At 43.4% G+C, this 15711-nt stretch overlaps 1 protein-coding gene across 2 annotated transcripts in view; it reads right to left on the reverse strand.

Annotated features, from left to right (window-relative positions):
- kremen1 (kringle containing transmembrane protein 1) overlaps positions 1-15711 on the reverse strand; it is a 66075-nt gene that overhangs the window by 18989 nt on the left and 31375 nt on the right. For both annotated transcript variants that reach the window (XM_086075297.1, XM_086075296.1), the window contains exons 3-4: positions 7624-7786; positions 4495-4586 (exon numbers count right to left, since the gene is read on the reverse strand). In XM_086075297.1, coding sequence (XP_085931423.1) covers positions 4495-4586; positions 7624-7786 — 255 coding nt within the window. The remainder of the gene's footprint in view (positions 1-4494; positions 4587-7623; positions 7787-15711) is intronic.

The following is a 15711-nucleotide window of genomic DNA, read 5'->3' on the forward strand; positions in this document are numbered from 1 at the left end:
CTTTAATGTCTGGATTCATTTATCACTCGCCGCGATGTTGCGCAATTTCAAAGTGACATTTAACCGCTTTGTAAATCAGACGTAATGAAAGCAATAGCTCAGCACCGCATACTTTCTTTAGTTCGGCTCGTAAAATATGACTCCTAACACCTAACTTTATGGCTTCAAGGTGCGGAGGGTGCAAAATGAATGCAACTGGATGGAAGTCATTGCAGTAGTCGGCCACGCAACGTACACACAACAGACTTCTTACGGTTTCTTTCATGCATTCCAATATGCAAGTGGAAAAGAGCAGGTACTACAAGCAAGGTACTGCTTCTCGCACCTTGTCTGTTAGGGTACCAAGGGTGCCGATCCGAATGCGGCAAACGTAAATTAACTTCCCGATACAAGAGATCCTTATTGTTGTCCTCCATTATTGTCATTTTCACTGTCCCGTTTTTTCCGCAGTCGTCATTCTTTGCCTAAAATCGACTTCATGTTGACAAGAACCCAAAATCAATTGTCCGATCCAATGTCGTTGGAATTTTCTTTTCATGAGCTCATTACAACAACGCTCACAAATTACAATGATAGTTACAATGAGATAATGACCAGCTGCGCTACAAAAGCCCAATTCAGGGAGACTCGTAAAGCCATAATTGTGTCGTAAATCTTCAACGAGGGCAAAAGTTGACGGCTCCCTAAGAAAAGGTCACGTCAGGCGTCGACGCAGGTCTTCTGCCTCACGTGATCGTCGGCATTTTTGTCAGGACAACTGGTTTTTCCTGCTTTGGTGCTGTTGACAGAGAGGCTGTTTGACTCTCGGTGCCGGTCCGATTGAACCAACGTCAACAGTATACGCTTTTGACAGCCGCACGCCCCACAGCCTTTTAACTGCGTATAGTGATATCTTGACTTGGGAATTTAATTTGTTACATGACTGAGCTGAGTCCCAGGACGTGCCAGGTCTGCTGCAGACGTCCGCAATCGTGGCTCGCCATACCTCTCTGGCGTCAGTTTTTCTAATAAATTCATTGATGGGAAGTTATTGAAGCCGTTTGCATCCTCTGCTTTTAACTCCACAAATCTTGCCACGTAGAATTTGTTTTTCCAGTCGCTTTGCTCTATTTATGTGTCCAAAGAATTTGCTCCGCCTTTCTCTGATGGTTTTCAGTAGAGATCGTTTGTACGCCGCCATCTCCAATCACATCTTCGTTTATCTTCTTTTCAGTCCATGATACTTTCCTAATCCTTCCGATTTCTGCTGCTTCGAGTCTTCTTTCCAACTCTTTAGTCAACGTCCAGCGTTCACATCCGTACATAAGATTTCATGGTTTTGAATATAGTATAGTAGTCTCGGGATTACTGTAACAAATGTTTTGGATCTTCTGTGCATTGTTGGGTTGTTGAATAAAAAGCGACTAACTGCATATCGTCATTCGTATCGTGGAAGAGCTGAAAAGCCCACCTCAGCTGACTTTGGGGCGAGGCGGGGTAAAAACCCGGGGCCGTACAATTTCATTGAGGTGCTCAGACTCAGGAGCGACTTTCGTTCCGATGTGAAAACATATTTTGCAAGGAGTTTGACTTTAAACGGTCTGGCGCTGTGCAAATACGGAAGCACCTCAAACTAGCTGACAAGCTTTGACAGCAGCACCTTTTTGATGCTCAGATAATGCCGCCGCCGCGGGGGGGGGGGGGGGGGATTAGAGTTGTTGGATAATCCAGTGACCTAAACCGTAATCCACACTGTCACCCTGTGTTTCCAAACCTCTTTTTTGACCCGCCCATTTGTCTGCCAAATACCCGAGGTGAAAATATGGCGTCCTCCGACACACAACGTCAAGCGCGAAGGACAAAGAAAACAAACAAAAGACAGCTGTTACTCTCTTGATCCGTAACCGCGTGAAACGCTTCCTGGTTCACACTTTGTGATCTTGGGGTGTAGCTGCAATGTGACCGCACCTGTCCTTGGAGAAAGGTACACCAAGTGACACATTTTTGGGCATGTGTCTCAACAGTGGAGTGATTCACGAGACAATGCGAGGCATACCTGACCTTCTTCAGGCATTTGGCTTTGCCAAAAAGTGAGCCGCTGTTTACGCAACAGCGAAAACGGATTAAAACAGTGCGGTTTTGGACATTTGTGTAAATAAAAGTGGCACTGTAAAATGAAGCTGTCATGAAACATGAAGGGCTTTCCAGAAAGTGGAACCCAGTCTGGGGGGCAGGGCTTTGCCAGAGGGCGACTGCCAGAAAGTGGGAACCAAAGTCCAGGGCTGGACTGTCCCATCTGGCATTCAGGGCAGATGCCCGGTGGGTCGGTGTCTTTTGGGGCTGATGCCATGTTTTTTCCTTATTATTTTCCTCCATTTTACCCCAACTGGCTCACAATTGAGAGAGACTAGTCCATTGATCCATTTCAAATATAGACAACAAACTGAACATCAGTCAACATCAGTTGCAAAACTACGTGTTAGGCAGCGATCCTCGGGGAGTCGGGCCGGGCCGGCGGGTTTTAGTCAAAATGCCAGAAACCTTGACAGAAACCGAAAGCTTGATTTCCAATGTAAAACCTTGCCACGCCCCAAAAAGTTGAAACCTCCCTTGCCAGAATTCTTGTTTCTAAAAAGTGATCTCCTGCCAGAAAGTGAGCCCTTACTTGCCAGAAACCTCTTTACGAGAAAGAGACCTTGCCAGAAAAAGGAACCTTGTCAGTGGGTGAGATTTTCCTGAGCAGATGGTACTTTCCCTGCCTAAAAAGATGAGACATACCTTTCCGGAAAAGGCAGTGAGTTGTCAGAAAGTGAGACGTTCGCCGGCAGAATGCGTAGACTTGCCAAGATGGTTAGACTCGCCGGAGGGCGAGGCCTTCCTTGCCACAAAAGGGTGAGGGAGGCGTAATATTGTGATTGTGGTTTCCCATTAAAGTATGTCGATACCTGCCAACGTTGTTCGTGAACAGGCTTGTTTTCATGACACCCTGATGATGCCTCACAGCTAAACAGAATCAAAAATTTCCCATGCAGTGTTGTTGTCGTAAAACAGTTCAAAAAAGAAAGCCCGAAACACATTTTCCCGGACAAAGGCCGGGCCTGATTCGATCGCAGATAAGGACAAGCCTGGCCCCCCCCCCGTGCGCCTCAGCTAAAAGGACACTAGGTGAAAATAGGTCAGCCGAAAGCCGACGATAGAAAAAAATAAAAAATAAATAAATAAAAAATAATAATAATAAAAAAAAATAATAATAATAAAATAAAAATAAAAAATAAAATAAAAAAGACGCGAAGCGACATACACGTACGCGAGTGACTCCTGCCAGCAGACACGATTTACGGGGCTAATGTGCGCCGCCGGTATTCAAACCGCGGGATTTAGCCGAGCGTGCTACTCAAGACAGGATAACACGGAGCTGGTGGCCCCCGAGTTCACTTGTCAGTCTGCTGTTTTATGCTTTTAATGCGTTTAGCCGAGCTCGTCTGCAAGGATTAGATAACAACATGAAATAGGAATAATTGTTATTATTAATGAGAATGCAAAATACAACAGCCAGGAGGAAAGGCAACCGTTTTAAAACAGGGGATGCCACGAGACAGCCAAGTCAAAAGACAGACAGACAAACACACGAAAACTACGAATGTGATATGTACAATCAATTCCACCAAGAAGTCATTTTTGCTTCACTTCAAATTGACACTTTTCAGTGAAGCGCACAAAAAAAAAAACATAACATCTCATTCTATGTTGAAAACTATGTTGAGAGCCTCAAGAAAAACAAACAGTACCGTGAATGACTTCAAGTTTAGGCTAATCAAGCAAAATGTGCAAAAGGTCACGACAGTAAAACTAATTCATGGAGAGGATGGTTGGTGGTTTGTAAAAAAAACAAAAACAAAAAAACAACAACATCCAGCGGTGTTTTCAACTGCGTAGCCTAGCGTTCGCCTTCATCAACAAACATAAATCCACAAATGGATCAAAGAGGCCAGCGACACGGTTGCCTTGCAGTAAAAGGCGGTTCCAGAGCGTGGACGGTTTAGAGAATTCAATGATAATGTAACTGCTCATACTATTCTTCAATCCAAAAAAAAAAGAGGATTTCAAAGATGCCTTCGAAATGAGACTTGTGGAACTCCGGGATTACATTCAGGCTGATTATCAGACTCAAACTGTTTGTAATGCTTGCTCCAATATGGTACAAATTCAAGGAGACTGACAGAAAGAAAGAAAGAAACCCTAGCTTGCTAGGGTGCTTAAAATCACAAGAGTATATTAGGGAGTAAATTCGGGTTCAATTATTTGACCCCAAAGTTCCCCCCCAAAAATGACATTTTCCACGTGATTGACAGCAAGGAAGAGGCCAAACAAAAAGTCTTCACATGGAAGCCGATTCTGGTTAATTGAATCTGTTTTTCATGAAACTGGCAGAAAAAGAGTGGCCTGAAGAATGAGCCGTGTAGAACTCCACTTGTACTCAGTCACTGTCCTGGAAAGCAAATTAGGGTCACTCACTCCGGCATGTCGGGATGTCGCAGTATCGCCAGTAGATTCCGTCTTCGTGGTCTGCAATGTAGCACCATGGCTGGACGTCCCCGTCCGGGTTCCTGTGGACAAAATGGCATTTTGTTAAAACCTTATCAGAGCTTGAACAACACAAACCAACAAAAACCGTGAAAGGAACCCCAACTGTAAAGGCAAGTTTGCTGTCTATTATTTATTTGGTTGTTACTAACATAACTATGATTTTTTTAAAAATCATTTCCAGTTGAATACGTTTTGTAGAAACTTTTTGGGGGACGTACGCCGCCATTGTTACTTTACGTTGCAACGCATTCCGTTTGACAAATACGTATAAATTGCATTGTACTGCACTGCAACGTCGATTTGAATCGTTCAGCCCTCGTTTCCAGCCTCGATTCGAATTTCAAGTCAGGGTTTCCAAAAAGGGGGGGTTGAAATACAAACAAATGGAAAGTCAACCGGCATGCTGGGTATTAAATACAGAAGATGAAAAGAAGCTTCCAACATGACACGGCCACTTGTCATTCTTGTTCTGCTTTGACCGTCATTGCCAAAGAGCTTTTTGTCCTCTTTTCTGTAAAAGCTCCTGGCAGCATCTCGGGGGGGGGGGGGGGGGGCTTACAGACGGGATCCCCTTTCAGTCTTTGTCAACACACTTGTCATACGGGTGTGTTGCCGTTCCCTTCGTTGACTCCAGCAGCAGGCAGCATCCACACTTTGTTTCCATTTTCAACTGAACTTCCAAGTTGAAGTGGCAAAAAAGCTTGGGTGATGACCAAAAAAGGGAAACGTGCCAACGGGAGCAGAAAGCCTCCCCGGGACTTATCGGCAGGCGAGATCAGGTAAGAAGGAAAACGCGTAATATTCACTTTCTCACCCTTTCGACTTGTTTTCTTGTCAGCTTCCAAATGTGAATTACAAACATTCAGAAGTAAAAATGCTCATTTTCTTGTCTGAAAACAAGCCAGGTTTAGGGTTAGGGTTTTCGAGTAAGGGCTAAAGTTTCAAACGTGGGTTCAAGCTCGTGCTAGGGTTTCAAGCGAGGGGACGCGCTTTCAAATGAGGGATTCAACAAGTGGTTAGGGTTTCAAAGAAGGGTTAAGGTTTGAAGCAGAGCTTCAGTTCCGTGGTTTACGGTATAAGACCAGCTTCGGGGTTTTAAAGGAGCATTTCGAGCAATAGGTTGTCTAATTATAGTTTCAAGGCAGTGATTGATATTAGGGTTTCAAACCTGGGCAAAATTTTCAAGTAGAGTAAAGTAGGGTTTTAAGCCAGGGTTAGGGTTCAACAGCTTGTATAGTCTTATATATATTTATTACTTATTTAAATTTCTATTTGTCCCTTTTGGGGAAAATCATTCTTAAACCCTGAAAACGCGCGTTAGGAGGTTTTGGATGTGAAAATTGCATTCAACCTTCCCTTACCTAAAGAGAAGATGGCCGATCATACTTAGGACTCTTAATTGCCGCAATTATGCTGAATTGGTTTGACTCATACTGCTCAGAGACACGCACACAAACACGTGCACGCAGTCAAATGGGGTCATCTCATTTGGACTCATTTGGATGTCAACAGGGTTTGGTTTCAAAAGGAATGTGTAATTAAAAACACACAAATATTTGAATAGAAATGCAAAAATATTGAATCAAAAAATATATACATATTGTATTGGAAAAAAACCACAAATATTATATCAGTGACATAAAAATATTGGATGAAAATAACACACTTATTTGAAAAAAAGTTTTTAGTTTTAGATGAAAAATACTGACAGGGGAAAAAAAAAGGAAAAAAAAGTATTCTAAAATTCACCATAATGTGTCATAACTTTGTTCAAGTGATCAGGGTGTCATCTGGGTTTTCACAAAGGTACAAAATGAAAATTGCAAAAACAAAAAAAAAAATCATTGAGGAAATTGTGGGATCCGCGGCGAGCTGCCATTTTGCGGGGAAGAATGAAGATGTCTGTTTTGCGAGCGGGGCTGACTCAAGACATCAAATGTAAAACGCTGGTTAACGTGAGCGCGAATGTAGCCGCGATGCGCCGCGTCAGTGTCCTCCTCGTAAATCTTCCCTTGCGCCGGGCACCACTTCAAAGCATCGCTGCCTTCTGACTTTACAAGTGGGACTTGGAAAAAGCTTTTGGAGGCTTTTGGGGAAGGATATTTTGTTTCCTTACTGGGCATGCGGGCCAAGCCACCGTTCCGGAGGAAAAAGGAGGGCCGAGGACTAAATTGCATAACGCTACTCGCCATCTCGTACTCATCTGGATCATTTTGTATTGCATTGCAATGATGGATGGACTCAAAGTAGGGTTTCAAGCCTTCAAATTATGCGAGGAATTCAAAGCAGGGGTTCAAGTCAAAGTCAGTGCTTCCAGTTACTAGGTAGGGTTTAAAATGTAGGTTTCAAGCCTGGATTAGGATTTCAAACTCGAGATGGGGTTTTAAAGCAGGGTTTTAAGCCTCAGTTAGGGTTTCAAATTATGATTGGGGTTTCAAACTAGTGTTAGAATTTAAAGTAGGGTTTCAAGCCAGGCTCAGAGCTTCTCGTTAGGGTTCCAAATGAGGATTTCAAACTTGGGAGATTGGATTTCAAAGCAGCGTTATGGTTTTCAAGTAAGGCTTCTGGTGAGTAAGGAGAACAGTAGGAGAACACAATGACACGAACTACTAGCAGACACAAAGATTGGATCAGCAAAAAAAACGAATCTTGTCAGTTCGTGTCTATTGCAAATGAATCGCGAATTAAAGTCTGTGGTGACGTCCAGCAACATTCTCAATCGCGTCCCCCCGCTCAAATGTTCTCCTCTGAGGAAAAAAAGACAAAAAACAAGGAAGTTGACGCTCGGGTCAACTTTGATATGTGAGAGCGCTCTGAGCTTTCTGCCCACATTGTTTTTGTATTTGACAAAGTGCGCTTTTGATGATTCATTTTTTTCCGTCCGACCTCAGTTAGCACGGCGATTTTTTTTAAATATTGTTGTTGTTTTTAAACTGGCATTTACACCACACCAATGGACAATGTAGAATCTTCCAAGTCCAGAATTCGAACCCCAAAAAGGCAGACGTGCTCACCACTAAGGCGCCGTACCCCAAATAAAATCTAGTAAACGCCGACCTGCAGTAGTTATGGCTCCCCAGGCCGCCCTCGCCATTTGGGTACTTGAGCGTGTTGTAGGGATGCTGGAAGGTCTCGTTCCAGAAGAGGCAGGGCTTCCCCCCGTGCAAACTGGTCTGCTTCTGGAAGCCCCTGTAGTCCTCCCCGTTGGCCGTGTAACACTCTGAAAAGAAAAAAAAATAATAATTTAAAGAGAGGAATTAAACCCAAGTGATTAGACAGCCACGACGACGGGTGCAATCAAAACCTTCAAAACTTGTAGGGCAGGTGTTTAAATATGGCTTTTTTTATAATCCAGTGCACCGAGCAGTTACATGATCAAGAGTTCTAAGAGTAATATTTTTGCATCATTATTTTACCCTAAAATTGGTTAATTCAAATGTAGTCATTTATCTCATTAAATGGATTGTTTTGATTGATTTATTGTGAATGGCAACATTGAAAATTTAATTTCTGAATGATGATGATAAATAATGAGTAATTAATTTTAATGTAATTATAAGTGAGGCAATTGTTAATTATTATTATTCAACATTTTATTTAATTTTTTATTAAATAATGTGTTAATGAAATAGAAATAATTAAGTAAAATTAAATTTGGCATGTTTTTTCCACATTAAAAATTTAATTAAATTATTGCTTATTTACTTACATTAAATTCATTATAAGTATTCAAATACAATAAAAATGATCATGAAAACTTTAACATTCACATAAACACTTTTATACAAAATACAAAATATGGGTAAAATAAACAATAAAAAAATACATATTTTTTAATAATAAAGCTAACTATTTTACTCAAGTATTATAAACAATTGTGTATGTATTTCATTTGATTTTAATGAATACATTTTGACTAAATATCTATACAGTAAAGCAATTAAATATGAGTTTGAATGATGAATCATCATTTTATTACTAAAAAGTACATATTTTTAAAAAAATGTTTTACCTCATCTGGAATAATCTGGCCATGTGGCCCTTTAAAAAAAAAATGTGGCCCTTGAGCACACAGGTTTGCCCACCCCTGGCTTAAAGTGAGGCTGCTGGGAGGAGCCATGTACAGTATGTAAAACACATGCGGCGACGGCGTGTTTTCTTTTCTTTTTTGAGGACAATCTGGGACCATTAAAATGTTGGTACGCATCGGGAATGATGGCAGAAAACACACTTGGAATAATAACGCTAGTCTTCGCCGCCGGCTGCTTTCTTTGCCGCGCTTGCCAAATGTGTTAAAGCAAAAAGAAGGGGGGGGGGGGAAAAGCTGAGCGCAGTATTGTTTCAATTAACATCAAGGCATGGCTCCAGTTTCCAGGAAGTGTATGACAACCATATGGGCTGAGGGATGCGTTTATTTCCCAGGAAAAACAAGAGGGAGTTCAAACAAACAAAAAAGCAGCACAGCAGCCTCAGGAGAGTCCTCGCGGGACAATTGGAAGGATTCCGCCAGTTACTGCGTAACGAAATAGTCTTTTGACACAACAGCTTTTCCTAAAATTGCATTTGATATTACAAAAACACATATCTTAGGTTCATTATGTCATGTTTTGGTTCTGTGGGGGTTGGGTTTTACTTTGTTATGGCCCATGTGCTTGTTGTTTTTGTCTGTGGTTGGTGGTTTTTGTCTTGTTTTTTTCCCTTGTCTCGTTATGTCTAACCACGTCCACCTGTGTGTGTCTTCCCTTCCCCAGGTGTGTCTCCTATTTAATGTTGGTGTCGTTCATAGGTGTCAAACTTCGGTCCTCGAGGGCCGCAGTCCTGCAGGTTTTGGAGGTTTCCCTCTTCCAACACAAGCTGATTCCAATTATCAGGCTTATGCAGAGCTTGCTGATGAGCTGAAACATCTAAAACCTGCAGGACTGCAGCCCTCCAGGACCGGAGTTTGACACCGATGGTGTATTTAGTCAGTTGTGTTTGTCCAGTCGAGGTGGGTGCGTTCGTCTTCGTCACAGCGAAGTAGCCATTGTCACTGCCAAGTCATCGTCACAGCTAGCCTAGTCATCATCGTCACATCTAACCGAGTCGTCATCGTCACAGCTAACCGAGTCGTCATCGTCACAGCTAACCGAGTCGTCACAGCTAACCGAGTCGTCACAGCTAACCGAGTTGTCATCGTCACAGCTAGCCGAGTTGTCATTGTCACAGATAACCGAGTCGTCACAGCTAACCGAGTCGTCACAGCTAACAGAGTTGTCATCGTCACAGCTAACAGAGTTGTCATCGTCACAGCTAACCGAGTCGTCACAGCTAACAGAGTTGTCATCGTCATAGCTAACCGAGTCGTCACAGCTAACCGAGTTGTCATCCTCACAGCTAGCAGAGTTGTCATCGTCACAGCTAACCGAGTCGTCACAGCTAACCGAGAGTTGTCATCGTCACAGCTAGCCGAGTTGTCATCGTCACAGCTAACCGAGTCGTCACAGCTAACCGAGTCGTCACAGCTAACAGAGTTGTCATCGTCACAGCTAACAGAGTTGTCATCGTCACAGCTAACCGAGTCGTCACAGCTAACAGAGTTGTCATCGTCATAGCTAACCGAGTCGTCACAGCTAACCGAGTTGTCATCGTCACAGCTAGCAGAGTTGTCATCGTCACAGCTAACCGAGTCGTCACAGCTAACCGAGAGTTGTCATCGTCACAGCTAGCCGAGTTGTCATCGTCACAGCTAACCGAGTCGTCACAGCTAACCGAGTCGTCACAGCTAACCGAGTCGTCACAGCTAACCGAGTTGTCATCGTCACAGCTAACCGAGTCGTCACATCTAACCGAGTTGTCATCGTCACAGCCAAGTGAAGTCACTCCACAGCAAGTCAAGTCAAGGCAAATCAGGTCCTGTCATGGTGACCAGTCCACTCATGTCCTGTCCAGTCATGATTGTCTGCTCACCTTTCTCACTATGGTTAATAAAAGTACCACGCATTGCACTCGATTCCTGTTTCCCTGCATTTGGGTCCACCATCCCTCATCCACACACGTTCCCTCAAGACACATTAAGGAGTCTAAACTGTCTTTAATGATAACAAAAATGTACCTCCGGTTCATTAAGGGCATCTAAAGGCTCTAAAAAAAAAAACACTTGTTAGGTTGCCGTCTATGAAAACACGCAGAATAGGATTGTTTAAGATCATTTGTCATACCCTTAACATGAATGGCATAGTTGTACACTCCAGTATTATTGTATGTTACAAGGGGCGTGTTCCTTACATTTCAAGATGACGGAAGCCACAGCCCCATCAAAGAAGCCAGCACTGCTATTGAGTGTTTGGCAGCGGCGCAAAAACCCCGATGGTGAGTCACCAGCAGCCAGAAGCAATCACGCCGGGTTAGCGAGTGCCTCGGGATAACATTGGGCGGTAAGACTGCATCCTCAATGAGCTCACGTCTTTCAAAATGAGCCTGTTTGGAAACGACGCAAGTTGGCAGAAGGCGCGCTGAACGACTTTGCGGATGTCTCTGCGTAAAACTTCCTGGCTGAGTCCACCGCCCTGGACACACACCCGGGCGAATATGTCATGCTTCGGCCACCGGCGGCGGGGAGACGGCGGGGTGTCACACCGTGAGGTTTTACATGCACCGTTTGCTTGTGGGCGGGCAAGCGGGAAGTGGCAAGATGTGCAAGGGCTAGGTCGGAGATGCGTAAGCGAGGGTGAAGACGAATGGACGGCTGGACTGACCGAGCATCAATCGGACCGGTTTGGTTACCAGGGGATTCGAAAAAGTGGTTATGGAACAGCCGTAACAAACGTACGAAACCAATTATAGTTTCGGCCAATTAAAATCTCTGATATGATTGCAATGTATCGTCACATAAATCTGACAGCCTTCAGTAGTAAATTGTAAAACAGGACGCTGAAAACAAGTGGTTAGCGACGAGTCACCTTTAACCGTTAATTGTCGATGCAGAGAGGCTAACGTGCACTCAAAATGCCAAACATGTACAATAAAAAAAAAAATTAAAATATAAATAAACATAAAATATGGTCACTCCTCAAGATAACAGCCCTCTTTTGCGCAACAGAAATAAACACAACTCGTCAAAATAATCCACATCACGCTGGGTCACAGCCTTAGCCGAACCCTCTTCTGAAGCGACAGAAAACGAGCAAGCCCAGTCAAAGGCCCTGTTATTACATCGGTTGGGATTTGTGGCTCGTGACTTCCACATAGCCACTTGAAATAAGATCTAAGCAAAAAAAGAACCTGTTAGGCTTGTGCGTCACATGATCACAGAAACACAAATAAAAAAAAATAATAAAAAAAAACGCGCACAAACACAGTTGCCTGGTCACACATAAACCAGAGAGTAGCGATTTGTCATGTTAGTGAGCAGGGATGAAAAGCGCAGCTAATTACAGGCAATGGCTTCCTCGCTGGCATTAAGAGCTTCCTTCTAACTTTATTATATGCTTGCAGCTTCAGTGGACTCGAATAAAAAAAAAAACACAAATTTAGTTCAAAAGTAACACAAGATTAGGCATTTATCTGCCGGAGCCGTTTAAACGGAAGAGCACCGGGAACTTGGGAAAGCGACAATTCCTTTCGACACAACAGGGCAAGAGACGTTGTCACATTTAGACTTCGCAACCCACGCATAATTATTAGCGTTAGCCTCCTTTATATAGATCGATAAACGGTTAGCAATAGCAATTAGCATTAGCGCGCTAGCAAACCATTTCGTTCACACATACATCAATATATCTATGTTACACATGCAATATTGTCTTAAAAGTCACTTACAGACGATGCTTCAACATTATTTCATGGGTAAAGCTAGCTGTTAGCTACATTAGGTCAATAACTTCCTGTTCTTGTCTTCTTCTTCTTCTTCTGACAGAAGAAATAAAGATCAGATCAGGGCTGCCATAGAGATCCTGACGTCACGTGACTTTCTCTGAACACGCCCCCCTGTGGCGGGAAAGTATTGTTTTGCGCAGCGTTAATGGGCTACAATGGCGTGGAGAGCGAAAAACTAGCGTTGATCCGTCAACTTTCCGCCCAAGAGCATTGACAGTCACTTTGATGAAAAGGACTTGATACACATGCGCGAGATGAATATGTTGGATTGCCGATGAAGTGTCAGGAAGTTGTTGGTTTTTTTCAACTTGCCGATGCTGCTACGTTAGCAACTTAGCAGCTGCTAAGTCGGCCGCCGTCGCTGTCGTTTATGCGGTAAAAAGTCTTCTTTATGGTGTTGGTCAGTGATTAAATTCAACTGTGTAATAGCTATTAAACCGTAGCAGCACAAATGAACAAAACTGATTATTTCCCCCACATTTTGCGTGTGCTAACAGTTAGCATCTGCTGATTTAGCCACCATGTACAATCGTTGTTAAAGTGTGGCGTTTGCTGTTTAGCATTTTCGGTGCTACCAAAACGGTTGCACTAACGGCCATTTTGGGATGCGTGACGTCAACATCAGGATCTCTATTCCAATATTGTGTGCGTCTGCAAAAAAAAAAGTCAGTGTATAAAACATGGTCGTCCCAAACATGGTTCCAGTGGGGCTTCGGGGCAGAAAATTTTGGTTGACCTATTTTTAACTTTTTCCCGAATTCAGAACCCTAACAGAAGAGCCTGCATAGTGCGAAGCGGAGGCGCGACAATTGCTTTCAACGCAACAGGGGTTGTCCCGCCTTTGTTACAGATCTGAATACTACCCCTGAAGTAGAAAATTGCCTTCCGTGACGGTTTTCCGAACAGGCGCCAAAAACTGCTTTCCCAACATTTTCTGGAAAACAATGATGACTCCCAAGCTTTCCAACCATGCGGGAAATACTTACAAGCAGACAAAAATAATTTACTGTGATTACACCCCCCTCCCCCGGATTATTATTATACGCATCTGTACCATTTCCCTCTGCGCCATCCTGGTAGCCATTACAGTTGTGACACTCATTAAATGTCAGCGCCCAGGAACAGAGATCAGGGTCAGGCCAGATGTGGCGGTTTGCGGCAGTCCCAAGATGGGGGATGGGCGGGGGCACAGCTGCCTAGCAAACCTAGTTCCGTTTTTTGTGTGAGACTCATGCCCGAAAAGATACAGGAAGTCTGCCATTTTGGTTTGAAGTAGACTTTTTAGTGTGATTTTATGCCAATTTCGGTTGTCCGTCAAAAACAGACTCCTCACATCCCGACCAAATGTTTCACTTTGTAACAGAGTTTGGTAGGAAATGGACATTTTGTATTATTAGCTGAGCCTCTAAAAAAATATATATATATAAATCCAGGCCCAAAGTCATATGAAATCTTGTGGACATGTCATGAGTCGACGGCACACACACGCGCAAAACCTTAAGAACAAATGCCTGAAAAAGACATCAAACGTGTTCTATCATTTTGTCCGATTCCAGCGGTCCTTCAAAGACGAACTTGTCTCTAGAGGTTTTGTCTGATTGCTACCAATCTTTAATTATGTATACAAGACAGATGGACTTTGCTAAACTGCCAGGAATTTACATTTTCCGTATTCTGTAAGGGGGGGGGGTGGAGTATGACAGCAAAGTTTGATTACATGCAATAAAACATAACACGCTAATAAGTCCAAGCCCACAAGGTCAGAGCTTGACCAAACGTTGCACGGAGGTTCCTTGTCAGCATTAATATGTCCGAGTGGACGAGGGAGGAGGGGGGGGTGACGGTGGTCCTCACCTTGCTTGCCTCTCACCGCTTCCCTCTCTCGTATTTTATCCGCCAAACCCTGGAGCGAGAGGGGTCAGTGAGAGTGCAAATCAAAGACGGGGGGGAGAACAGATGCCGCTGACCGGCTAATTTTTCGGTCAATGACTCCTCAAAGGGATTTTACAGTCCCTCGTTGCTTTTAATGCCTTTGTCATAAGGTTGCAGCCCACCTTCCCCCAACCCAGATAACTGGACCATAAACCAGGACCTCATCATTCAAGACCGAAATAGCCTGGGCCAGAGCGGCACTTCCTGCACTGATTCCTCACCGCAAAAACCTCCCCGCTTAAGCCGCAGGACTCCTCGCCAACAGTCGCACGGCAGCACCTATAAAAACGGAGCCCCTGTTATTTAGCCGAGTAATGGAAATAATCGAATCTGCCGAGACTAAATCTAAACGCTCCGCCAATAAGCCGCGCGTTTGAAGTTCCTTGTCAAAGATTATTTTTGCCCATATTACGTGCGGGACTGTGCAATCAGCAGGATATCAACATATGGAAGCACCACTGGTCGGTGCTGGATTTCACCTTCCTTGGTTTTCTTCGGTCCCCTCGGGTCTCCTGGTGTTCGGTTTAGGTGAACGATATGAGATTTTTTTCTAATAGGTTTTCTGGTGAGCTAACAAATACACGCACGCACGCACGCACGCACGCACATACACATACTCACCCACACACACAAAAAAAAAAAAATATATATATATATATATATTTAAAAAAAAAAAAAAAAAAAAAAAAAAGGAGCAATGATGATGACATTTCCGAATGAACAATACTGAGCTCTTAAAAAAAAAAAAAAAAACATATGGAAGCACCTTTTTGTGGCAGGACAGGAATGGAATGAGCCGGGACCATTTGCGGCTTTTCAATTGGCGAAAGTTCAGGCACTGACTGACTGATAGGCCGCAGAGCCCGACAAGAGACGTACGGGACAATCAAACGGTAACCCTGAGGAGGCCGTCCAAATATTGACAGTAAGGACCATTTAACTTGATGCGCGTCACGTCCAATTGCGTCCTGCCGAAGCATCTCTTACAGCCCAGTTTCAACGTGGGCCAAGAGGAGGCAATTATTTTCCAAATATCGGAAAAGACGTCATCTTCTAGAGATGTCTTTGTGGGAGCCAATGTCTCACATACACTTAAGTCAAACTCCCAACAATTTGGAATGCAACTCACTTTGTTTTGTTTCGAGGTGTTGGCAAGAAGATGGAAAGGTACAAAAAAAAAAACGAACCTGTGCAGGACACAAGAGGATAAAAAGGAAAATTATTTGCAAGAGAATAAAAAAACTAGGGGTGCACCGATCCCTGATCTTTTAAAAAGTCTGACCTAACCCGATTTTTGCCAATGCCAATTTTTTTCATTAAAAGCAGTATATACCTTCAGTGTTCCAATCTTGTTTTATT

This window comes from Leptonotus elevatus, chromosome 5, assembly GCF_054856555.1.
Source record: "Leptonotus elevatus isolate MCC_2025b chromosome 5, RoL_Lele_1.0, whole genome shotgun sequence".
In the NCBI taxonomy this organism is placed as follows: Eukaryota; Metazoa; Chordata; class Actinopteri; order Syngnathiformes; family Syngnathidae; genus Leptonotus; species Leptonotus elevatus.